This window comes from Platalea leucorodia (genome assembly GCF_965183815.1).
Source record: "Platalea leucorodia genome assembly, chromosome: 3".
Lineage (NCBI taxonomy): Eukaryota > Metazoa > Chordata > Aves > Pelecaniformes > Threskiornithidae > Platalea > Platalea leucorodia.
Genome location: NC_138825.1, coordinates 4,447,531 through 4,472,765, shown reverse-complemented (window position 1 = coordinate 4,472,765; position 25,235 = coordinate 4,447,531). Strand labels below are relative to the sequence as shown.

The 25,235-nt window shown below is 45.8% G+C and overlaps 2 protein-coding genes across 21 annotated transcripts in view; one reads left to right on the top strand and one right to left on the bottom strand.

Annotated features, from left to right (window-relative positions):
- USP34 (ubiquitin specific peptidase 34) overlaps positions 1-8,921 on the top strand; it is a gene marked incomplete at its 3' end in the record, with an annotated part of 139,784 nt that extends 130,863 nt beyond the window's left edge. For 15 of the 20 annotated variants that reach the window (XM_082307405.1, XM_082307416.1, XM_082307417.1 and 12 more), the window contains 11 exons: positions 187-313; positions 644-751; positions 1,830-1,934; positions 2,059-2,183; positions 3,229-3,381; positions 4,361-4,484; positions 6,101-6,180; positions 6,939-7,079; positions 7,206-7,352; positions 7,846-8,005; positions 8,311-8,921. In XM_082307405.1, coding sequence (XP_082163531.1) covers positions 187-313; positions 644-751; positions 1,830-1,934; positions 2,059-2,183; positions 3,229-3,381; positions 4,361-4,484; positions 6,101-6,180; positions 6,939-7,079; positions 7,206-7,352; positions 7,846-8,005; positions 8,311-8,921 — 1,881 coding nt within the window. Of the gene's footprint in view, positions 1-186; positions 314-643; positions 752-1,829; positions 1,935-2,058; positions 2,184-3,228; positions 3,382-4,360; positions 4,485-6,100; positions 6,181-6,938; positions 7,080-7,205; positions 7,353-7,845; positions 8,006-8,310 lie in introns of those variants that run through there. The other 5 variants (XM_082307410.1, XM_082307409.1, XM_082307407.1 and 2 more) reach the window with 3 other exon arrangements.
- A 5,734-nt stretch (positions 8,922-14,655) lies between these two features.
- On the bottom strand, positions 14,656-24,758 carry LOC309588314 (activator of 90 kDa heat shock protein ATPase homolog 2-like; the record flags this gene model as incomplete). The annotated part of the gene is made up of 9 exons (XM_082307424.1): positions 14,656-14,834; positions 15,090-15,141; positions 16,373-16,474; positions 17,647-17,769; positions 18,331-18,419; positions 18,993-19,107; positions 19,747-19,832; positions 24,371-24,561; positions 24,679-24,758. The coding sequence occupies 9 exons, from the start codon at positions 24,756-24,758 to the stop codon at positions 14,659-14,661; spliced, it is 1,014 nt and encodes a 337-aa protein (XP_082163550.1). The 3' UTR covers positions 14,656-14,658.
- Positions 24,759-25,235: the final 477 nt, after the last annotated feature.

Sequence of the window (25,235 nt, the reverse complement as noted above, 5' to 3'; positions counted from 1 at the left end):
TCATTCTCTTTTTAAATGTTGTTGTCTTGGAGGAATTTTGTGATGACCTCTAGCACAGTATATTTTGATACATCTTGCCTGAGCATAACATTACATGTAAAAAGTGGCATCTGTAGGATGGAAAGAGAAATGATAACAAATGTGTTCATTTGGCAACATAAAGTTTTGGCCTTTTTTTCTTTCCAGTCCTTTAACACGTTGCACATGATGTACCACGAGGCCACAGCTTGCCACGTGACTGGAGACCTGGTAGAACTTCTCTCTATTTTCCTTTCGGTTCTTAAGTCAACGCGTCCGTATCTGCAAAGAAAAGGTTTGATTATAACTCTTCAAAGGATTCTGCCTGTTGTCTGTTGATTAATTTTCATGACCCAAAACCTAGTGTTTTATCATGCTTATTATCTGTGTTTAAAAGATATGATTATTAAAAGTTATTCAATTGTTACTTATTAAATTATTTATTGCCATGAACCTAGATGAAGTAAATTTAATAGCGGTAGGCCAGAGAGATTTAACAGATTTCTAGATTGATGAAAATCGTGCTAGAGGAAAAAGAGATTCTCCAGCAGTAAAATTCTGTGCTTTGTTTAATGAGCTTTTGAGAGGTTAACTAAACAGATTTCTGTGGGTTTTGCATTTGCAGATGTGAAGCAAGCTCTCATCCAGTGGCAGGAGCGAATTGAATTTGCCCATAAGCTCTTAACTCTGCTAAATTCCTACAGTCCTCCAGAACTCAGAAACGCTTGTATCGGTAAGTCGTAATGGTGTAACGGCGGGCAGGAGGGACCTGTTCTACGCAGCTACCTGCTTCGCAATTTAAATTCCCTTTTTGCAAATGCTTACCAGATACGCCGTAGGTTGGGATTGTTTATATTACTATTGTCAATACATCAGTATTGCCATTGTTCCTATTCCAAATAATTCTGTTTTTGTCAGGTTAAAATTAATATTCCTACTTCCCGAGGCATGCAGACTGTGCGCACAAAAAGTCGGCCTTTGTTTTGAGAGACCAATTTGCTACCTGATAAGGGGCGTGATTAAGGAATAACTCCTGAATTCAGGTGTCAGCGAGTTTAGAATCAAATCCCAAATCTTACATGAAAATTCAAATGTTAACTAACGCTCCACTCGGAAGGATGCAAGGTGACCACGTTAGTCTGAGTAACAGCTTGTAGTGTTCGTTTTTGTGATCTGTTACTGGAAGGTAGAATACTAAATGTAAAGCTTAAATAGCCTGCAGAATTGGATGGATTTGCTTTTCAAAAGCGTAGGCGTAGCCATTATAGATAAGTGTCTCTCTTGCATTAGAAGACCTATTTCAAAAATTTTTTCTAGTTTAGTTTTTTTTCATATTACTTAATGGATATAATCTGCATTTTTACGCATGCTGAAGGCGGCCTAAAACTGTGTCCAACTTTCCTTTTTTTGTGTGATCTGTATGCGTTTTCCCCTTATTTTGAGTGCTGTTCTCATTGTCCTCCTGACTGCTGCTGGTTGACATTTTCCAGGCGTCAAACCTGCTATGTTTAAGAAGGCGGCAAGAGGGTAATTTTATTGAGCTTCTACTTTGTACGAGCTGGCCCCCCTCTCACTGGTGGTTGATCTACCACCGAGCAGGTTTCCTCCCAGGGGCAGAGGTGAAGGGAATCTTGACTGACGCAGGGGTGTTCCCGTTACGTGCTATTCACAGTAGAGCCTACCCCACGGTGCGCGCTAAGTGTGGCAAAAGCGGTATGAAAGAGAGGTTGAAAATGCATGAGCCTGAAGTGAAACTGTTTGCTGTTGAGAAATAACAATGTGTAATAGCAAAAACAACTTTCTGTTTGTAGATGTCCTCAAGGAGCTTGTACTTTTAAGTCCTCATGATTTCCTACATACTCTGGTTCCATTTCTACAGCACAATCATTGTACATACCACCACAGTAATATCCCAAGTAGGTATTTCAGTGATTGTATTTTGAAGTTCTCTTACACTATTATTGCTCTGTCGTGTTCCTTGCTGATGTCAAATATTGACCTTTTTAATATATCCCTATTTTATCCTAACTTATACTACAGTGTCTCTTGGACCTTATTTTCCATGTCGTGAAAATTTGAAATTAATAGGGGGGAAAAGCAATATTCGCCCTCCGCGTCCTGAACTTAACATGTGCCTCTTGCCTACAATGGTGGAAGCCAGCAAGGTATGTAAATGCCTGGTCTTATCAATAGCTATTTCTCTGTTGATTTCCCTTTGCCTAAAAGTATTACAAGAATCCGGTAGCATAATGCATCTACGTTTTCTTCGTAAACAAAGCATAATTCTTCTTCCAGATGTGTTGTCCTCATATACTCCATTCTAGATGTGCACTCCAGAAGCACCATTTCCCTGCCCTTGGTGGTACACAGCTTCATATTCCAGGCACGATAAGAGTTTGAACCTTGTGTTCGGAAAAAAACCCAAACCATAGCGCACATTTTGATAATCTTCCAATCTGTTTGTGGCATTTATAAAGAAAATTCAGGAACCGCCCAGGGACCGTCCAGATGGGTCTCCAAATATGTTAAGGTTTATTCCCAGACAGCTAAGTAGATCCTCCAGGTTTCGTTAGAGTCCGTTCCACCGGGACTGAGGCACAATCTCCTCTTTGTTTGGGTAAAATACCAGTACCTGAAATATCACACAGGGCTTTAAGTCTTTTCCTTTCCATTTTCCCTTCTGTGGGCTTCCTGCTGGGATGCCGACTTCGGTGGGGCTACTTCGTAGTCACTTGCCACGTCCCGTAATTGCAGTTGCAGCAACGGTGGGATTCAGCTCACGTAACTTTGCCTATCTAAAAGGTCAGCGTCCGGCTCTTTCTATGGCTAATGGCGATAACTAGTTACCCTCGGAAGGAGAGAAGTTGCCCTCCTTCCTGTCCTAGACACCTGAGTGCGGGCGAGGTGGCTCTTCCTCCGGAGGAGCCCGTCTCGCTCTCCGTTGGCTGCAGGGACTACCGAAATGACTACATTTTAGATAGCTAAAGTCAGGTAAGGTGAATCCCACCCCAAAAGGAATATGTATGGACAATCATTTGAAGAAGGAAAACTGGTTACTTGCTGTCCAGTAACTGTGGTTCTTCAAGATGCTTTGTCCACACAGATTCTGTGGTGGTCCTCCTGGGCTAACTCCGAGCCCTGTCGTAGGGGATTCTTATCGGTGAAGGAATTGAGTGGTGGTTGAAGCCGCCATACCCCTTATGCCCTCAGGTACAGTGGTCGCAAGGACACACTGGGTGCAGGCACAGCCCCAGTGGACACTGCTATTCAGAAAGAATCCAATCTCCTGCACATGGGGCCTATGTGCACGTAGATGGGAATCTGTGTGGGCAACACATTTCGAAGAAGCACGGTTACTGTAGGGTAAGTAACCCTTCTTTTTTAAAGCTTTCAGAATGATGCTTTGTATATTTGTGCACCAGCAAATTCACTGTATATCCAAAAGTTATTAAAAAAATGTTTAGAGCCAGAAATTACCTGTAGTGTTTTTTTCCATCATGTATCCAGAGGTAATGGATGTGACACTAAATAATGTAAATATTGGAAGTTAAAAAGCCGTCACATTATATGACACGGTATTTTACACTTTACAATGAATTCGTATACGTTAGGAGCCAGGAGATATTTTTAAGCCTCTAAAACCACATCCACAATTACGTTCCCCTGTGGTTTTGCACGCTTATTTTTCATTTGTTTGTTTTGTCTAAGACTGCATTTGTTTGCTTGAAATTTGTGAGATTTCCTTTTGGCTATCTGGCCTACAGAAGCTGATGCCATTTTAAGCATATACATCCAAAAGATATTAAAATATTGGCACACAAAACCCTTGGCATGTATTTATCATTTGGTTCGAGACAGTCCTGAAAATACTGCTTTGAAAGCTTGCGAAGCTCAATCTTGAAAAAAAAAAAATCTGACTTCTGCAGACAGGAACGGACAAATTCCGATTTAAAAAGCGGTAGTGTATGTGTTATATTTAGGTTTCTGTATAGGATTTAAAATTACTGCGTTCTTTTCTTGTCATCTTCAAGATGTGGTATTCGCACAGCTTTGCGTCTTCTCAGTCTGTGGATTCGGAATCCTACAAGAACAGTTTTTACTGCCGGGGGAATGGCGGTTGCCATCCATCCCTCCTCCTGGCTCACCGCTGCGCTTGCCAAGGGCTCGGTGAGGAGACGCAGCTGGCCTGGGTTAGACCTGGAAATTCCCAGCGTGTTTTCCTGTAGTATTTGATGAAACACTTCAGGGCAAGGAGTGCAGTACCGTTAAGCTAGCTGCTTAGGAAATCTGGTTGCTGTCCAGTTGCTTATGTAGTTTAAATGAAGCTCTCTTAAATCTTCAGGGCAAAGATGATGTTTACGATCGTATGCTGCTAGACTACTTCTTTTCTTATCATCAGTTCATCCATCTACTATGTCGAGTTGCAATCAACTGTGAAAAGTTTACTGAAACTTTAGTTAAAATGAGTAAGTATGAAGGTTAAACAGCCTAAGGATTTTTTTTTTTTCTGTGATAACTCTGAGTGCTTCTCCACTACGTTTTATATTCAAAATTATTAAGAAAAAGCAGAGCTTGTGAAACTTGCTGCATTAATCACTCTGGACATTATTTTTATGCACAAACCTGTATGATGTGTGTAACGTTGTGCAATCCTACCTACATGACTGTCACGCTTCGGGCCTGTCCAGAAAGGAGCTGAGGCAGCTGGTGAGAACTCAGTCTCCTTGCACATTTAGAGTTTAATACAGGACTCACTGGAGCTTTTTTTTTTGTTTGGTGTGGCAGTTTAAATGGTTTTGGATCAGACCCTGAACCCTCAGCATCCCTGCCAACGGCATGAACGGGCAGTCTGCCCAGGAGCATGGTTCTGTTGTTGCCAACCCGAGTTTATTTTACTCCATAGCTTTGGGAACCATCAAAACATTTAATGAAGTTTATAACCATTCAGTCGCGTAGTTTGTACCCGATACTTGTTTCAGCTCTGCCAGTAGGTACCACCAGGATTTGCGTTTCTTCCTCTCACAGTGCGAATCTATTTTTTTGGTGCGTGAACAAGGCGCTCGTGGCTTTACCTGTCTGACTGCTCCGGCCGTTCAGCTGGCTCTCTGCAGGAGAGCGTCCCGCCTTGAATTCCCCATTAAGTCCACGTGCTGCTCCAAAGGCACGTCGTGGTTTGATTTTTAATAAAATAAAACTAAAAATACCAGTGCGGTAGGTGCAGATGCACAAACCCCAGTGTCACACGGATCGTTATTACGTGGACACACAGACGGGGAGCCGTCGCGCTTCGTTTGTCTGAAAATGAGACGTCCAGCCAGATTTCCCTCTGTAGTCAGTGGAGAGACGTAGATTCCTTCAGGAGAAATTTATCTTCTGATTCTTAAATCTCTTCAGCAGAATGAGCCACCTTCTGAAAATACCCGCTTGTTCTCTCTGCCTGTGGAAGCTGGCTAGCGAGCTCCGATTAAATCCCCCTTCTAGAGAAATAAAACTATACAAAATTAACCTCGCCCAAAGAGCGATGATAGCAGAATGCTCTTTTGATCCCCGCAATCGCCCATTTGCTCGTTGTTTGCCACGCTCTTCTGATTGCAACTCTGGCATTGTTAGCATTTACTGTAGGTTGCGTTAGTTAAAGTGCGCTGGGAACGTGTATCGTCTGCGATTGTTCAGCGCCTCCCTTAACGCTTCCGTGGCCTGGGCAACAATGGTGCTTGGGTGAATAATGAAGATTGCCCTTTCCAAATTCTATGCGGTTTTTAAAAAAAAGAGAGTTGAACCCTTGAAGTGCTGTAGCTGACCAGTTGAAAATGTAAGACAGTAATAAAATAACCTGATTACAAGCTCAGAACTAAAGCCAGCTCTTTAGGTTTTTTTTTACGTTTCACAGAAGTACCGAAGGGATACGTGTATTTACAAATGTACTGTACAAACTTGGCAGACGATAGGTCTTTCTGATTGTAAAAAACGCTTAGAATGTGGTCTTATAAAATGGTACGGCGCCTTGGTATTACTTTTATCAGGAGGTGAGTATCTCCAACAAAATTCTCACACAATAACTTATGTTCTCATGAAATTCCAGGTGTCCTAGTTGCATATGAAGGTTTGCCGCTTCATCTTGCGCTATTCCCCAAACTTTGGACTGAGCTTTGTCAGACTCAGGTAAGAGCCCGCAAGTTGGAGAACGAACGGAATGGGAATAGAGGCAAAACACAACGAATGTGAAACAGAGGTTAACCCGTAGATTGTAACTAGTGGGTATTGTTTAATCATTCAAAACACTAGTATTTTGAATAGAAAATACCTCTGCTTATGTTGCCCGTCGTCTGATAGAACCTGATAAATCCAGTGTAAAAATCTGGCAAATTGTATTTGCTCCCAGTACGCCCTAGGTCCTGCAAAAACGTAGGCCGCAGCTTCGCACAGTGCGTAGCATTGGCAGGATGGCCGTCCGTGCGGTGTACAAAAACCGCTTCATCCTGCCGCTCTGAATTTCCAGCTTTTTGCGTAGCGTAAACGCTGGTATGACGAAATCAAAGCTGGGAGATCCCTAAGTCGGGGTATCGTCGTGCGCCCGCTGCAAGGAGGGGCCGTTGCACCTCTGCAGGGGGACGCTGTAGTCGGCTCACAGGTTAGGAGACACCAGCCCTTCAGATACCTACTGATTGCGATAAACTGGCGTTCCTGCGGAATAAACTTCATAAAAGGAGAATGTGAAATAATTGACAATAATTAATTTGTACAATTGACTGGTACCTGATAGACCTGAAATATTTTTATCCGTAAGAACGCTCCAGCATGACTTAGGAACGTCAGTGGGCCTGGCTGGATGCCTCCAGCTGCGACAACCGTGGGCAGAGCGCGACGGCAGCGCCGTACTTCCAGTGCTGACTTTGCGGTGTTCTCTCTCTCTTCACCAGTCTGCGATGTCGAAGAACTGCGTAAAGCTCCTCTGTGAAGATCCAGTTTTTGCAGAATATATTAAGTGTATTCTGATGGATGAAAGGACCTTTCTCAACAACAACATTGTCTACACCTTTCTGACCCATTTTCTTCTAAAGGTACGTGGTCCTTCAGTGATAATTTCTGTTCTAAGAAATGCAGTCATATACGCTGTTTCAGTTTGGGATACTGTTTTCCCAATTCCATTTTTTTGTGGTTTTAAAAAAATAATGTTCTTTTCACAGGTCCAAGGGCAGGTGTTTTCTGAAGCAAACTGTGCCAACTTAATCAATACTCTAATTACAAATCTAATAAATCAATATCAAAGCCTAGAATCTGACTTCAGCAACCAGAGAGTTGAAATTTCCAAAGCGAGCTCTACGTTAAATGGGGTGAGTCTTTTCTAAGCCGTTCAAATATCGGCATCGTTTAGGAGGCAGCTTATTTTCCATGGAAACTCTTCCGCGCCACGTGCCGGGTTCTAATCAAAGAGGCGGGCGTGGTTAGCGCTGCTTTGCGCGTAAGCTGGGCTCCCGGCGAGAGCTACCTTCGCTGGCTGGCTGGAGATGTAACCCCTGCCAACAGGACAGTCCTAAGTTCAGGGAGCGGCACTCCGAGCTGTCCGGAATTCTCCGTTCCATCTCAAAGATTTCGTCTTGCAGTGGGCAGCATGGTACTCTCGTCCCCTTAGGACGGACCTGCGTTAAGGTCAGCGTGTTAGTAGCGAGTGGGAAGTTTCAGTAGTGTAAGTATATTTAGGATTTGCTCTTTTGGATGTTCAGAAAGCGTTGAAGCCTCTGCTTACTGCGCGGATCCGCGTGTAGGGTTATTCAGAGAAGAGTGTGAAACGAGGCTAGTTAAGTTTGCTTACTTCTGTTTTTGTAGGACCTCCGAGCGCTTGCCTTGCTGCTTTCGGTGCACACTCCCAAACAGCTCAATTCAGCCCTGATTCCAACTTTACAAGAGCTTTTAAACAAATGTAGAGCTTGTCAACAACAGAGGAACTCACTACAAGAGCAAGAAGCCAAAGAAAGAAAAACTAAAGGTTTGCCTTCTCTAAGCGTTGTCGCTCTAACAGTTCTACGGTTTTACAAACTTAATGCATTTTCTTACCGCTGAAGGTGGGCCATTTCTTGGCTCCGATCCCCAACGCTACACCAGAAATAATATTGGATTACGGAGCTAAAATTCTAGGCAATTACGTGAATTTTCTGGAAGGAAATAAGTATTTATTGAAGTTCCGTGTTTAATACGGGAAAGGGTAGAAATGTGAAAGGAAAGGGTGATTACTTGGACGTGCGGCGCGAAAACAGCGCGTTTTCCCTAAGCGGGTTTTCCTCTTTCTTGCAGACGATGAAGGAGCTACTCCTGTGAAGAGAAGACGGGTCAGCAGCGATGAGGAGCACACTGTAGATAGCTGTATCAGTGATACAAAAACTGAACCCCGGGAGGCATTGACCCCAACAAGCACTTCAGATAACGAGACGCGGGACTCTTCCATCATTGATCCGGGCACTGAGCAAGATCCTCCTTCCCCTGAGAACAGTTCTGTCAAGGAGTACAGAATGGAGGTTCCATCTTCATTTTCAGAAGACATAATGTTAGCCACGCGGTCACAGCACACGGAGGAGCAGTCAGGGAATGGTAAATTCGAAGAGTGCAAAGAATTTAAAGACCTGCAGACTTCCAAGGATTCCATTGGAGCCGAGGAGGACTCGGAGTTTCCTTCCACGTCGATTTCGGCAGTTTTATCCGACCTCGCGGATTTGAGGAGCTGCGACGGTCAAGCCTTACCATCCCAGGACCCTGAAACTAGTTTATCCATCGGTTGTGGCCATTCCAGAGGACTTTTTAGTCATATGCCGCAGCATGACATTTTAGACATCCTGTGTAGGACCATTGAGTCTACCATTCACGTGGTCACAAGGATATCTGGAAAAGGAAACCAAGCTGCTTCTTGACATTAGATGGAGCATGTCTGCTTTTAAGTCGTCTTTTTTTTTTTCCCCTCTCCCCCCCACAAACGCTGTTTGTATAAGTTTTGCTTATTTCTGTTTTGTGCTTCAGTTTGTCCAGTGCTCTCTGCTTGAATGGCAAGATAGATTTATATGCTTAACTCTTGGTCAGGCAGAACTCCAGATTTTTTTCTTTTTTTTTTTTTCTCTTTCTTTTTTTTCTCTTTTTTTTTTTTTTTTTTTTTTGCCTCTACCGTACACTTTCTTAAAGGGCAATCAGATAATGGGTATGTTTTATGTAATTAAGAGTTCACTGTAGTGGCTTTCATTTAATATGGCTGTCTGGGAGAACAGGGCCCCCTTGCCCTGTATGATGTAATTTAAACTTATGGCATTTTTACTGTGTATAATATGGTGTCCTCTGTGCCAGTTTTGTACCTTATAATAGAGGCAGATTGCCTCAGATCGCTGTGGTTCTTATTATCAAAATTAAGTTTACTTGTATACTAAACAACCACAAGAAATTTGATTCTGTAAAGAATCCTCTTTAGCTGTGGCCTGGCAGTATATATATGGTGCTTTATTTAACAGAATACCTGTGGAGGAAATAAAGCACACTTGATGTAAAATTAATTGTTTTATTTTTATTGACATGATCAATTGCTATTCTGTGCACTTCATTAAAACTGATTGTGATGACTTTTCATTTGTTTATAATACGTTGCTTCAGTCTTTGGATTTCTCGTCAAAGACCGCTTCAGAAACGGGACGGCTGCAGAGAGGAAGGATGAGCAGATGTACAGAACTGATGTCAGTGCCGCTCCTGTTCCCCGTTCCTTTGCATCAACGTTCAGTCGCGAGGGACTGGTGGTTGTGTGCTCGCCCCGTGTTAGACCGTGAAGCGGTGTCAGAAGCCAGTGGAACTTTTCATTTCCCTGATTTTAACCTGTATTTCTCCTGCACCGTTTGCAGACTGCCTTCCCTGACAACTTCTCCGCCCCCCGAAACGCTGGAATGACGTTATCGCCTTTCCCTCTCACGCCTCCTCCTGTTGGTTCCGAGCAATATCCATTTCCTATGTGACCTTTTGGACTGTCAGTGATACTGCTTTTAATATCCGATTAAACTCCATTTTCAGCTTCATGTTCCAGTTGCTTAGCTCATTTGTTTTTCTGTTCTTTTCGTAACGCATCTATCTTGGTCTCTTTTCTTCCAAATCATTCCTTCATTCTGTCTCCCATTTAATGTAGTTTAGCATCATTTGCTTCTCCACAATTCTATTACGTGATGCTTTTTGCCTCCTCTTACTCTTTGAATCTGCTCTCATTTTTTTTTAACCTTCTGTAATTAATCACTTCTCTCTTTAAAGTTTGGGCTTTCCGTTCCCCTTTATTAGCACTGTTATTCCTGCGTTTACAGACACTGTATTGATGCTGGTGAGTGCTTAAGTTGCTCTCCTCGTTATTCAGACATGAAGTAATTATGTTTTCACTCTCTTCAGGAATAATTTTATTGCCCTTTCTGACCAACTTCTCCACAGATTGTAACTTCAGAGAACTCACCAACAGCTTCTGCTCAAAACTTCAACGCAACGAGTATCAAAATTCCTCGATCAAGTCTTCTACCAGGCGTACTCATGGTTGGCGAGTATCTTCCTAACCGATCCAAAACCTCCAAGGGGTGAAGCAGCCACGAGAAGCCTTTGGTGAGTAGTGTGTTCATTAATTACTCTTACTAAAAATGCGTATCCGATTTTTGGTGTGTTGCCTGACTGCCCCTTGCAGCTACTGCGCTTTGTGGGCTTTAGCTTCTCGCACGGGATGAGATCACGCCGTCATTCTGGTACTAAAGAGTGGGATTCTGTCTTTCATGATCAGTTTTTCTCATTATTTCAACCCCCCTTTTGGAAGCGTGTACCAAGTATAGACAGTATTTAGTGACAATCACCTACGTGAGACACGAGGAACTTCTGTCTTCCCCGAGGAACACTGGCCCTGCTGTGGTCAGCTGGTCACGGGCCAGGTCCCCAAAGTTACTTTTAGGATGTTTTTCCCTATGTGATCTGCAAACGCTATTAGCGGCCATGTTGTATTTTATTGTCAAGTATTTTCTCACAAATGTCTCGCTGGCCATTCAGAATCCCGCCAGAAGCCCATTATTTGATAACCGTTTTCCATGAACAAAGGAGTTACAATTCCGTGTGACACCTTGGTGCTGCAGCCTGTTGGGTTCTGGTGGCTCTCGAAGCAAAGCACCTTTACGCAGCAAGACGCGCATCAGACATCTGTAAGCTGTGTCAGGCCAGCAGTTCCCTCTGCCACCGCGCCGAGAAGCCACCTCAAATTTGACCAGAGATTAAAAAACCCGTTGATTGGCTTGAATTGACGATCCCGTAGTTCTAAACGGACAGAACGTAATACTAGCTTTGCTATTCTTTTGCTCAAAAGTTGTGTCAGGATTCCCAGGCGCGTCATTATTCTTATGGCCCTTTCCTTACCTGCCCGTTGCCCCCTTAAGCGGAGTATTCCTGTGATTTTTACTGGGAATTTTTGCCCAGTATTCAGTTTTTTAAACAAAAGCAAGCGGTACCTGCACAAATGTGTCTCCTCTTCTCCTTGTTTGCACCTCTTTCTTTTATCATCCTCCACGTGCCCCTCATTTTACGTGTTCTGTAAGTCATGATTTCCTCCATCGTATCCCCCTTCTTTTACTCTGAATCTGTTTTCTAGTTTGCATTTCTCTCCTTTGGAGAATGCTTTTTCATCCCTGTCTTTCAAAACCCCATCTTTACCTGGCTTCCTCAGTCTCTTAAAGCTTTTAGTCTCTTCCCTGGCTCATCCCACCTCTCATTTAATTGTTACCCGTTTCCTCCTGGCTCATCCCACCTCCCCTTTAACCCCTTCAAAATTAAACTTTGAAAATACTTTGTCCTTCTGCCGTGCGCAGTCGCTACCATAGTCCCCAACAGCCGGGCTCACGCTGGTAAGGCCATCCCCTCTGTACTGAGCTTTGGCAGCGGTCTTGCAAATCTCGTCTTGCGCATTTAATTCTTTTTCCTTTTGGCTAGCTCAGAGACCAGGTCCTTGTACAGCACCTTCCTGCGCTATGAAAGCGCTCCATCACGAGCAGAACCATCTCCTCCTCTTTCTGCTTCGTCTCTTCTTTCGTGCTGCCTGCTCTCCCTGGCACGTCTCCCTCCCACACAGGAATTCCAAAAAACGTCAGCCTGTTTCCCACAAGCTCTCTACGTGTGGCTCCCCTCTTTTGTTCTATTGGGAAAATCTTAGGATAGGGAACTCTTCACAGAGACTTACTTAGAGAACAAACTACATTTATGATGCTATCATTTCATCATGTACGATACTGTATGAGCTACGTATGGTTCTACATCATTATCGTCACACTGTTATTCAGCGATACGTAATCCTAACTCTGCTCCATCCAGCTCAGCGGCTGAGGAGAACAAGGTGTTTAACGTTCTTGGGGTTTATGAAACTCTCCAAGAGTCTGTGAGGAATATGAGAAGTTTTAGCACTCGCGACTAAATTGTTTCGCCTCTCCGAGACAATGCTTGCCCCCTTTATGCTACGGCTGGCTGACAGTGCTAGGAATTCTCCTGAAGGCTACCTGCTACAGGTAAAACAAACTTCTCTTTGGTTTTTCTCAATTGCAAAATAACTGTGTGCAAAAACTGAACTTTCAGGTCGGCCCTGCAGTGCTACTGTCAGCTAAGTGCCAGCACCTACAGTGAAGATGGGAAGAGTGCAGGAGTGCTGGTGAGAAAAAGGAAAAAACGTCCGTTTTTTGACCGTCGGGGCAGTCAGCCGGGGCTGTTTGTGGGTGCGAAAGCTGACCGCCCGTTTCTTACGCTGGGCCGGACAGGTAGGTGCTTCCCGTTGTAACGTAGGAAAGCTCGTTACGTATTACCGAACGTGGGGCTGTGCAGGCACGAGGGAGCACGAAGCACGCTGAAGGCGAGCCGTCGGCTGCAGTTCGCTGCCCTGTCCTTACAGAAAGCCGCCTGGGGCGGTTCCTCCTCGCAGCCCGGGAGCGAGTGGCGCACACTGGAAACACAAGTAAGTCACTTCTTTTTCTAACGCCGAGGATTGGCCGTTGGTCCCGTTGCTTACTCCTGCTAGTGGAAGGAGACACGGAAACGCAGACTAGCAGAGCAAAGTAGTAGTGGGCACTTGTGACGCTAAGGTGGAAGGGGCGTTTTGGTCCGGAGGGAAAATGGGTGAGGCACGCTTTTCGGAGAAGTACTAGGGCTGCAGGGTACGCTGCTGAGCAGCCTGCTCTCAGATACTACACGTCACAGAATCTCGGGTCATCTACGCACAAAACTGTTCAGCCTGATCTCAGTTTTAAACCTAGATTTTCTCTTTTTATTTAAAGGTTACCCCTTGGTCAACCGATACACCAAACCCTTTTTGTACTCAAAATGTTAGGCTCTTTGCCCTCGAATGTTTGTCACAAGAGGTAACTAAACTTTCAGCATTCAGAAAAAGAAAGATGCTAACCCGCGCCCCTTCTCAAGGGGCTCTTCCCCTCCCTCTCTCCCGACTCGCGGCGAGTCGTTTGTTCTTGCTACTACAACAAACCTGAACCAGGTTCAAAGGGGATAACTGACGGCAAACCTCGCCTGTAGAAAAGAGCAGCACATCTTTAGCTTCTGCATGATGTAAGTTTACGTGTGGTAAGGTTGCCATATGTCGGTGTCCTGTAAAAATAAAATATATAGGACTTGAGTTCTATACAAACGCATTTAGTTTGGCAGTATTAGTTAATGGAGAAAATAAACTGCGTGTAAAATCACATATTTTATTGAGCCAACCATGTTTTCCAAAGGCAGCTTGCCCTTTTTTGGTCAATTTGTTTCAAACTGCATACATAATACACTTTTTATAAAGCATTTGAGAATTAAGTTAAGCCTTGCTAACCTCAGTGTGGTTTAATTAAGAGTAACAGGTCTTTACTTTCAATATCCCAGCTGCTCTCCTGTCAAATTTCTCTAACAAGCAGTTGCTCGCTTTAATTTGAGCTACAGGACGGCGAGGGCCATCAGGGATGTAAGTGGAAGGCTGCAGAACTGCACAAGGGAAGCGTTATTGCCGTTTGGTTCTTCCAAACTAAATTTCACACTGAGGTCAAGTAAGGGAGTCCAGTGCACGCAGACTTGCCCGTGGTAACCGCCACGCCAGCCCCAATTACGCGACATGGTTAATTAATTTCCCTAATGCAGAGTTAGAAACAAACTCACTCTGCAGTTAAAGCAATCTTAAGAAGTATTTAAGGAGGCTGTAACTGTGTCCCCCCCATTTCTTGAAAGATCTAACGTATCACCAGTTTTATAATCCCTTCCAGTTGCCCTCTGACGCGCACCCACCTCCTGAGGGACCCAATTTTGCCACTCGAGACATCGAATATGACAGAGCTGCAAATGCTTCCTGTTGCCCGATGCAGCTTCCCTGCCTACGATGGCAGTACGATGCCGCAGCGGAATCGTAAGTACTCTCAAGTCACAGGCAAGCAGAACAGGGATCGGTTTCCCCAGTAAAGCTGTTTATATACAGAATCTGACTTACCACCTCCGTCACTAAACATCCATAAATAAGACTTAAATTATATACAGTATCATAGAAGTGGGTCTTTATTCTTCCCACAAATAAATTACTTTTTAAAAAAAAACCAAACGTTAACCGAGTATAAAAAGTAATGCCCTAACAAAACTACAGCGCTGTCGTCATTCCATGTTGTCTTGGGACTGCTGCAGTAAAACACGTATTTCTTCAAAATACTGCTTCTTCCAACACTGTCTGGTGCTGTCTTCGTTGGAGACGGGAACGCCTTTGCACTCTAACTGCAGTTCCGTCTGAGCAGCCATATCCTTGAAATGCAAGGCCACCGTTGCGTAATGTTCTGAAGGAAGAGAAGATGACATTTCAATAAAGCGTTCGTTAAAGGAGTACGTTTGCTGTTGCTGATTTCCTGCCTGCTTTTGCCCCTGTCTGAGCGAAGCCTGTTTTCACAGCTGACAACTGCTCTGGACACCAGGCCGTTCTCCAAAGAACGCAGACGTAAGTGAGCTTCCAGGCAGGAAGGCTGTCGCGTGTCCTGCCTGTTCCTTCTCCCCGCGCAGCGCGGCCCCAGCTAGAGGTCCTGAGAAAGACTCACCGTCAGGCCAGTTTCTACACCTCCACTTCAGGACGATTCTTTGGCTTGGGACCTGTCAGAAGAGAAGGAGGTTCTCCCCGTTAGCGTCTGAGATTAATTCACGTTACGACCACCCATTGCTAAATCTCCCCTGAAAAATAAGGAGAGGAGCGTTATGTAATAGTAGACACATGCATGTAAACAATACAAAGACTGGGGTTTGTTGGGTTATTTTTTTTAAATAAACTGTTTTCATCAAGCTCCCTGCTTGCTACGTTCCTCTGTTTTGTTTTCTCTACAGAAAAAGGTCAGGCTGATTCGTTACTAAGCATAAAACATTGGTTTTCTTGCAGACCTTGAAATGGGCACAAGTAAGCGTCATGTTTTCACCTCCGCAGTTTGTAAGCATGAGAGGGAGCACGCCCGTGCCGTTCCGTTAAGCCATCCAGCCCGCTGCCCTGCGCCAGCTAGGCAGCATTGCAGAAACACCATTTACAGCGGGCCACCAGCTCCCGCGAGGAGGGGAGGTGCTGCTTCAGCGTCCGCCCCGAGCCAGCCGCAGCGGCGCCAAGTCAGGCTCGCTCCTGTCCCTGAGCCCTGACGTTTGTGTTTTGCCTGTTTCGCCTCAATAGAGGGGCATCCAGCTGCACTGGCTCCCCTCAGCTCCCGTAAGGGGTCGTTACCGCTGAGGCCAGTGTAACGGTCCTGCGGCGAACAAACATTGCGTTAGCTTGAGCTGAGAAGCCCGTTTTCCAAGGCTTTGCTTCTTAAAAGCTGCCCAGTTGTCGGTGATGCTTACTGCCCGTCGTCTGGGTGGACATGAAGATACCAAGCCTAAGCTTGGCAACTGTGAAAACGATTTGAAAATGATTTTTCAGAGGTTTCAAAAATGGAGCTGAGCTCTAGTTACCGATTTTTCCCCTTCTATTTGCAAAGCATTCAGGTGGGGAGAGTCTCACGTTTGCCCCGACTAGAAGAGAGATCACTTCTCCAGCTGCAAGAAGTGGTGATTTGGATTCGGGAGATAAATCTTAAACCCGCTTCCTCGCTCCTCCTCGTAAGAAAGGATGGTGCTGAGCGCTTTCTCCCCCAGTGCAGGCCATTGGGTGCGGTCAGCACCTGCGCTTTCGATGGGGCAGAGCAATCACAAAACATTAATTGCCATTTTTTGGCTTTGCAGTAGAGGACCTGGCTGTGCACTAGAGAAGCTGAAACGTCAGGCACCTGCGCTACTTTTGAGCTCAGGGAAGCAGCTGACGCCCGACCACCCCCCATTTTTAAAGTGCAAAGTAGGAGCTTTTTACCAATTCTGCGTATTCACCGCTGACACAGCCATCAAACATCTGGAGTTTGCCTCCTTTCTCGGCTTCAATCACAGCAGGACATTTAGAGAACTTCTGTACCAACTAGAAAAGAAGGAATAGAGCACAAGCCACTTAACTACAGATCCATGCTGATACATAATGCGCCGTATCAGGAGACAAGGGAGGTTTGCTGAAGAAGTAAGATGGAAGAAGGTAACTAAACCGTAACGTACGTAAGGGTCTTTACGCACTTTCACTTATTGCAGCGCTCCTCTGAGACCCGTGGTGCTAGCAGGCGACAGAACGAGGCTGTAAATGCCGAGAGGCCTGTGGTGGTGAGCGCAAAGACCAGCAGACTCTGGCCACGCGCAAGGGGCGTGGGCAAAGGACACGCACACACGAACGATTTGGAAATGAGGGAGACGGAGCAGCAGCTCAAGGAAGGTGCAGTAGAACTGCTGAGAGCCGTTACTGCTTCCCACGGGGAGCGCTGGGATTCTAATTTAAAAGTTCTCCGATACCAGCCCAGGCTCTTTTGACAGACACAAGCCCAAGATTAGCAATGTTGTATTTCATACCCTGCAAGCAACAGTATCGGCGCATCCAACAGTTCGTCTCATTAACCTGTAAGCTGCGGGTAACAACAGGGCCGTCGCTGAGCACTTTCAGGTAAAAAAGCTAGTTTTTTTCTGACTAGCAAAGGAGAACGCGATTGAGCTGCAGACAAACTGCGTAAAGACGCAACTTCGCTTTGTTTAGGTGGCTTTTCTTCCTCTTAAGGTAAAAACTGGCAAAAAAAAAAAGGTCTAAGCCACCCGAATAAGCTCTCATTAAAAAGGTAAAAGTGGAATGAGCCTCCTGCCACCTTCTAGTGCCCTCCGACTGCTGTCGCAAGGACTCCTGCCAGCTTGTCCAGGAGGTCAGCTCCCCAGCCTCCGTCCCCTGGGAGGAGACCAAACCCACACACCACCTCAGCAACCGTCGGCTCCTTCTGCATTTTCACCACTGAAATGCCTCAGCGGCTTAAAAGGTGAAGCTGTTTGCCAAAACTTGAAGAGCAAAGGACCATCAGCATTACAAATGCTTGGTTATGAGAAAAGGGTAGCTCACAAAGCCTTCCGTTTCTGGACGATCGCATCACTCCACTTAACGTACGTAAGGAGTATTACCTGTACTTGACGCTGTGATGCGACGCGTTCATTACCACACAACTATTCAGATGTAACAACAAACATCTGCATTAAGTTGTATCGCCTACTGAAAGTATCGCTTACTTCCTTAGTTGTGAAGATGCTATAAAGTTCGTCTGCTGGAGAGTTGAATATTTCTCTCATCAGTATCTTCACTGTTGGAATTTTCACCCCAACTATCTCCAAAGACTGCGGTGAAACAGAATCCTGTAAAGCCAGCAATAGGCAGGTGAATGACTGCAAGATCGAGCACGCACTTACTTACAAGTTCTGGAATGGCAGGATTGGTGTTACCTGCGCATTCGTAAACATACCGCGTTGTGAATATACATTAATTATACAATCTACTTCCACGTTTATGTGACGGTATTATTAATCAGTATTCACTAAATCAGTGACAAAATTACGGGCCTGTGCTTTGCTCCAAAGATGCCTGGAGCTACCTGTAGGCTGGGGGAAGGGATGCGTGCAGGTGAATTCCAGCTTCACCTCGCTGAAGCAACAGCCGCTACGGAGCAAAGCATTCACGAGCACATACACGCCGCTGTCCTCTTCCCGCCCGGCAGAGCCGTGCCCAGGATCTGCGACGGGTCATTTCCCTGTTACGGGCCCTGACCACAGCAGTGAGGTGGCAGTTCCACCTCAAAGGCTTTCGCTTTTGCAGGTAATCCCAGGAATATGCAATTGTTAAAAAAAAAAAAAAACACTACAGGGACTACATTTACAGTAACATTAAATTCGTACAACACTTAAAGCCAACATACTTACTTGCACGGTGTTCCCACTTAGTTTTCGCTCAGCGGCCAGCTCCTGACCAACGGCAGCTTTTGTTGGCAGAATCATTCCCAAGGTAAACTCTGCAATAAAGAAAGGCGCTCTTCAGTACGAAATTGAGCTGTACAACCCCCCTGCCATTACACATGTAACGAAGATCGCTGGCCAAAACTCTGGAGAAGGGGTAAAACGGTGTAGAATGGGAGCGCAGGACGGGACACACAACTCCAATCCAGAGGTTCCCGCCTTACCCCTATGTTTTTATTAGCAGCACAGCCTAACAGCCATTTCCCTTAAAAACACGGGCTTTTCAAAGTTACCCAGCCCAAAATTAATAACGTCTGCCCACTGAGGAACGCGCCCCCTCCCGAGAACTTCCGAACGGTACAGCAGGGCCTTGCTTTGCCAGCCTGCAGGCCTGGCGGTGATCGCCGTGGTCAGTAGGTGTAACACAGAACAGCCAGGGTCGCTACAGAAACTTCTGGACGCTGCCATGTTTGAGAGCAATGAAGACTTTGACTGGCAGGACTAACTTAGTTCATCTCAGCCAGTGACAATTAAAATAAATACAAACCCCAGGACTTGTCAATATATTACCAATCCGTTCCAGACGGACAGCTGCGTAAGAATGTACCTAACATACCGGTTTAACTCACCTGTTTTAAGTGCTTTCAGGTAGTCTCTCAGGGCCGCTCTGACTTTTGTGGTCCCTTCAGTTCTCATGAGGTCCTTCAGAACATCGCCTTCCCCTTTCTTTTTGCTAACGTTTATCTAGAAACAGAAAAATGACGAGATCTAAGAGGCATCTAAACATGAGCCTTTTGGGCTCTGGCAACAAAGTACTCTGGCTTTGCTTACTATATTCAGAGGACAGCTGCAATTTCAAGTTCATTATCTTCTCCGTTTATCCTACCTTTGCTAAAAATAAGCCCTCTTGGGTTTTGAGTTAAATAAAGGCAGTATCTCATCTCCACAGCAGCTCAGTCAGGTTCGTCAAGTACAAACAGAGTTGCCTACTACACAGCAGAGGCTGAGGAGGCTGTGGAAGCCACAGTAACGACTGCGATACAACCAACAGGGAGATTCCTGAAGTTCTTAGCTTCTGGGGCGGGGGGGTGCTTGGGGTTTTTTTAAGACTACAACAAGCAGAGTACTTCTCAATTTTGTAGTTAGTATATCGTCACAAACAATACTTAGCAAAGAAAACCGTGCACATTCCTAGTAGGTAAGTTTGAGAACAGAGAGAAGTCATTATTCCAAGTATAAAACATTGAAAACATGAAATAAACTATCCAAGTGTAATTATCCCACTTAATCACGGGATAAATCAAAATATGGTGCCTATATGTTGATTAACGCTTTATTTAAGAATTCTGAACCTATATAGCCGTATCAGTATTTCACACCTACCTCTGTATCATCTACCTCATTTTCTTCTGACAGGTTAGGAATTTCAACAGATCCCTTATGTTTCTCACCAGACTCTTTCACTGTACCTGTATTAACATAACGAATTCTTAAATGCATTATTAAAAACTATTTCCCCCATAGCAAGAGTTTTATCTTGGAAATTAGTCGTACAAAAGCGTTACTTGAAGCAAGTTGCCTAGGATCTCATTTAAAGGAACTAAACAGCAACAGAAAGTCTCAAAGGTGCCACAGTACTTTCATAGTAAACTATTCTCAGAACTGCGTTTTCCTGTATAGACGCGTTAAGGTACGTACGTGCACAGAGGGCCGTCTCACTAAGCACAGTCTGCACGACCGCCCTGCCACTCCTCTCACCTCCAACTGTCAGCTCTCCTCATGCTCTCCGCTTACAACAACTTGGGTCTGCCCACACGGAATGCGAGTCTAAAGGGGGCAGGGGAAGAATAACCTCCTCTTCCCCTAAATTTGCCTGCCCTTTATTTAGAAGCTCCACAGAACCCTAGCTATTCCTTCCCGAATAGCTGAAAAGCTCCCAGCGTACAGGCGTGTCACCATAAAATGTACGTAGGTATAATGGACAGGTATACAACTGAGATTTTTTAAAAATATGAAACTTCACTTGCAAATTTTTCAGAACTACTCTTGAGTAGCTTTACCGTGAACTGCCGGTGATCGCTGTACAGGTCAAAAGGACTTTGCAAGAACAGAAATTACGCTCCCTTTCTGCATCTCTCTGGGCAAGGGCCCGCCATCACCTACCTACGCAGGTGTTCTGGGATATGAGCCCTGTGCTCTACTTCCTTACCTCAGACCTTACTGTAAGAAGATTGAACTTAAGGTCTGACACCTTTTTTTCTTTCCACTGAAGACTTTTCCCCCTTGCCTTGCAAAAGCATTGTTATTTAAATTTATTCACTACGCAGATCACATTAAAATCTCTTTAGCGAGCAATAGCGGAAACATGCAGTTCTGCCCCAAACCCCGTTATCTTCATACTGTTACGTCAGCTTCGTTGTCAAAACATATGCAACGCAACAACGGGCTTTATCAGTCTATCGGCAATACTCTAAAACACAAACCCAGTGCTACCCCTGACTGCAGAAGGGGAATTATCACGAAGGCAGACGTAATATTCCTTTGATTCTCTCACCTTCAAAGGAGCTAGCTAGAGCCAGCTACTACTTAACATCGCTCTCCTTTCGTTATTTTTAATTACTACCCTGAAATGACCGCTACGCTACCGGGGGGCACTATGCACCGATACAACCTAATGTGCTACCGGTCGAGATCGCAGTAAAGGACACAAACAAACGCTCCGACGACATTTCTTAGCAAGAAAGAGAGCAACTGATGGTTAGTAACACCAAGTGGAGCACGGTGCAAAGATCCCTTCCTAGTCAGGAGCCGTATGCAAAGTCTGTGAGTCCAGAAGCGGACAGCAACATCCACACAGCGAAAGGCTAAACCAGAAGACCTCTCTTGGGCTTCTCAAAGCCTCCCAGGACAACCTGTTCGCTCAAGTGCAAAGCCATGGGAACTACTAGTCAATTATACCACCAAAACACTTCTGGGCCCAACACAGATCACGTGCAGCTGTCCCAGTTTTCTCCTTACTGCTGTCTTCCAGCTCCAGGCTTAGCACAGGCAAAACCACGCAACGTTATCTTTGCAGATAGTAATGCAAATCTTATTTTCAGCTACTCTCCCCAAAAAGGAAGTGCAAGCGTGCAGGAAGGAGCTTTTAGGAGCAAAGCACAAACCTGACTTCTATCCATTCAGCTAATTTATTTTAGTAGTTGTGAAACTTGTTAATAAACGATTCCCAAATAACACAGGCTGGAATGATAAATTTAAATTCATAAAAACAGTAAATAGGCATTTTTCCCCCTTCAAAAAAATTGCTTGTCCAAGGGATTCATGCAGATGATATCTGTGCTGGACAGCAAGTCCAATCAGTTAACGAACAGCTGGTTGTTCAATATTACACAGGCAGAACGTTGGTACAACTCTGCATTTTTAGTATCACTGTAATATAAACAAAACTATTACCTTTTTATCAATCAATCAAATTATTTGTTTGAATCCCAGGGGACTCCAGTAACAGACCTCAGAATTAAACTTTTGTTTTTCCCGTGCCAATCCATTATTTTAGATAATTAATAGTGAAAGCACATCTCGGACAGGCCTACGTATAAAACCGCTGTTGAAATACCTACGTTTTAAAAGGAGATACTTGTTTTCATAAAGCTTCCATCACCAGGCAGACTAATCCATTGAAATCCTCATTACGTCTTCAAACAAATGAAAGGGAGAACAGCCGTTTTGCTCAATTTTAGTGCCATTAAGTACCCTTAGTTCCTCACTTCCTTGATGCTCTGTACTCTAAATCGCTAAGGGCAATGTTTTTCCAACGCTGGACTTTCCAAACCGGCTGCGAATTTCAGGATTTTATCATCTTGTCCTTGTGTATCGACATTTTAAGCTTAGCTTGAACTCTTAGTTATCCTAGACTTGTAGAAGGAACTAATTTCAGCAATTAGTGTTTTTAGCAGTTCAGTCTGAATTCTCGTTTGTAATTCAGAGCTCTCAGAAAACACACAACTAGCAAAATAAGAAAAGAACCATCAGCCCCTGCTCTTTTAGAATTTCACTGTGTAGTAGCAAACCCCTTTAAACCTAAGCTCCCAAAGACATTATCCACTCAGTGCAACACTGAACCGAGCAAAGTACCTAACGCAAATTACAGTTGTCTATAGTTAAACGCTGAAAAGCATAAAGACCTAGCAGAGGAAAAAGAATTTAGAAAGAATCTGTATAGAAATATAAACAAAATACTGTCTGCCCACTTCTAAACTTTACACACTGAAATAAAACAACCCAACAAAACCAAACTAACCAGTGTTTAAAACTTAGATGATTTTAGAAAGACCCAAAACATCAAAAAGTTGATTACAATTATTTAAACTGTACTGATATAAACTGCACGACAGAGCATGTTGTTTGCCTTCCTCTCTGTTAACATTTAGATCACAATTATAAGTATGTTCTTAGTTTGTAACACACTTGTAACATTTAAAACATAGTTAACTATCAATGCAAACAAAAATAAATAAATAACAGCACCTGTTAAAGTCCCCTATTCCTGTGGGAGCAACCTCCACTCCAAATCTGTTCCAATACAAGCACTGGTCTCAGCATCAAAGCAAACGCTGAAGCCCCAGTCAGGCCAACCGGGGAGCACACAGCCCTGCAGAACCGCGTTGGAAAGGGCACCACGAAAAGGAGAAGGGCAGAAGGCAGGCAGCCCGCTGGAGCAGCCAACTGCATTACCCGGAGCACTGATCCACAGACTACAGCCCTGTTTTGGGGCGCAGGAATTCAGAGGGGAAAATCAAGTATGGCCCTCGGTATTCCCACCTCCCATAGCAACAACTGAGGCCTGAGAAATAAGTACAGCGTTTTGGGGAGGCGCAACCTGTCATTTGGCATTACAACATCCACGTACAACTGCCCGCGCAGGCGCTTTTTATCAGCCCTTCCTGCTCCTTACTCCGACGCAAGAGACGGTCCGCAATTTGCCATCAAGTTTTAGGCATCTAAGAAACGGAAAGAATTCCCTGATGTTACCAAAAGATACCGCTATCAAGTCAGTCTGCAAATAAAGAGCTGCCATGGGACGAGCGCAGCGGAGGGTGAACCTCCAGGAGCTGGGGCTGCGAGCGGATGCAGCACAGCAAAAACGCATGGGCACAGCCCCTGTTATCCCAAATAATCCAGAATTATTCCTTTATTCCCACTAAACAGTTTTTTCATTCGTTATCCTCAATGCAAACTACACTAAATTTTTTAGAATATCTGCCGTTTTACACATCCCCTGGTTTACACTTTTACATTTTTTTTTTTTTTTTACATTTGTTACTCTCTTTTACACTGTCTCCTGTTCCCTGCTATCAACCTGCATTAAGCACACACTAGGAAACTAAAGCAATTCAAGCACACTGTTGCAAGCAATACATATGTCACCAGAACAGAAGTATGTACTTCTTGCAAAGCAACACGAGTAGTACTATGCTGATATGCTGTTAAAACAACGTTGAGAAACGTGTGTGGTACAAAAAAATTGGGTGAAGGGGGAAAAAAAAGACAAGCTAGGGTTTCAAGATTATTTAAAAATAAGCATTTATTACAGTTCAGGCCCACGTGCCTCCTGCAATCTCCCTACAATTTCGATTCACTGTGGTTCACTAAGAAATTCCTGTTTCTCCAACCCAAACGAGAGTTTACTTTACAAAGTGACGGCTCCTGAGCCCACAGAGCCAAGGAGGAGAGGCTGCTTTGCGAAGAGCAGGATAAACTCGAAGGCAGCCGCTGCCAGGGCACATCTCCCCAGGAAAGCCGGGGGCAACGGGTGGAAACGCGCTGGGCCCGCAACCCCCGCGCTGCTTTCGCCCAGGCAAGGCTCGGCAAGCCCGGCAGGAGCCTCCCCCGCCGCAGGCGGGCTGGCTCCTCAGGGCCAGCGGTGGCCCGAGCCGGAGGAAGCCCCGCCGGCCCCGGACAGACGCCTCCGAGGAGCACGGCCATCACCGCCTCCCCCGCCCCGTACCTTTCCAGCCGAGGCGCAGGTTCCACTCGTAGAAGAAGATGAGTTTCCCTTTGCGGCTGTTGCAGGACGCTTCGCCTTCCACGTGTTTCAGGTCGCTGATCTCGCAGCGCCCGGCCTCGCCCTCCACCACCAGCCCCACCAGCACCTCCTCCAGCTTGCTCTTCGACCAGCTGGTCGCGTCCCGCTCCGTCCTGGGCCGGGAAACGGGGCCGTTAAGCGCCGGCGGCCGCCCGCTCCCCCCCCCCCCCGTCCCCTCCGGCCGCCTCAGGGGGCCCGCGCTAACGGCCGCGCCGCGCGCCGCCCCTCACCAGTGCCAGTTGTTGACGTTGGTGGCGTCCGCGCGCTCCTCCACGATCCAGCGCGGGTCCCCCTGCCCCCACTTGGCCATGGCGCTGCCCCCCGGCCCCGGCCCCGCCGCCACCCCGGGCCGCCGCCGCCGCAGCGCCCGCCCCCGCCGGCGGCCCAACCGCTTCCGCCCGCCGGCGACCCAGCCAGAAGGTGCCAGAAACTTCCCCTCCCCCGGTCCCCGCTCCCCCGCCGGAGGAGGAGGAAGGCGAGGCCGCGCCGCCCTTCCTCCACCCCCCCCCCCCCCCCCACCTCACACCCGCCGCGGGGCGGGGAGGAGGGAGCCGCCGGCCGCCGAGGCTCCGGCCCCGCCGCCGGGACCCCCGCCGACTCCTTGCGGGCCCTGGGGCAGCTCCTCCGCGTCGACACCGCCGCCTGGAGGGGGTTGGTGCGGGGCCCGGGGCCCGACCCGCTGCTCCGCTGCGTCCTGCGGGGAGGAAAGGCACCGTGTAACTAGAAAAATATTAGCCGCTCCTTTTCAAAAACTGACCGCGACGGTGAGGTGTGCGCAAAAGAACAG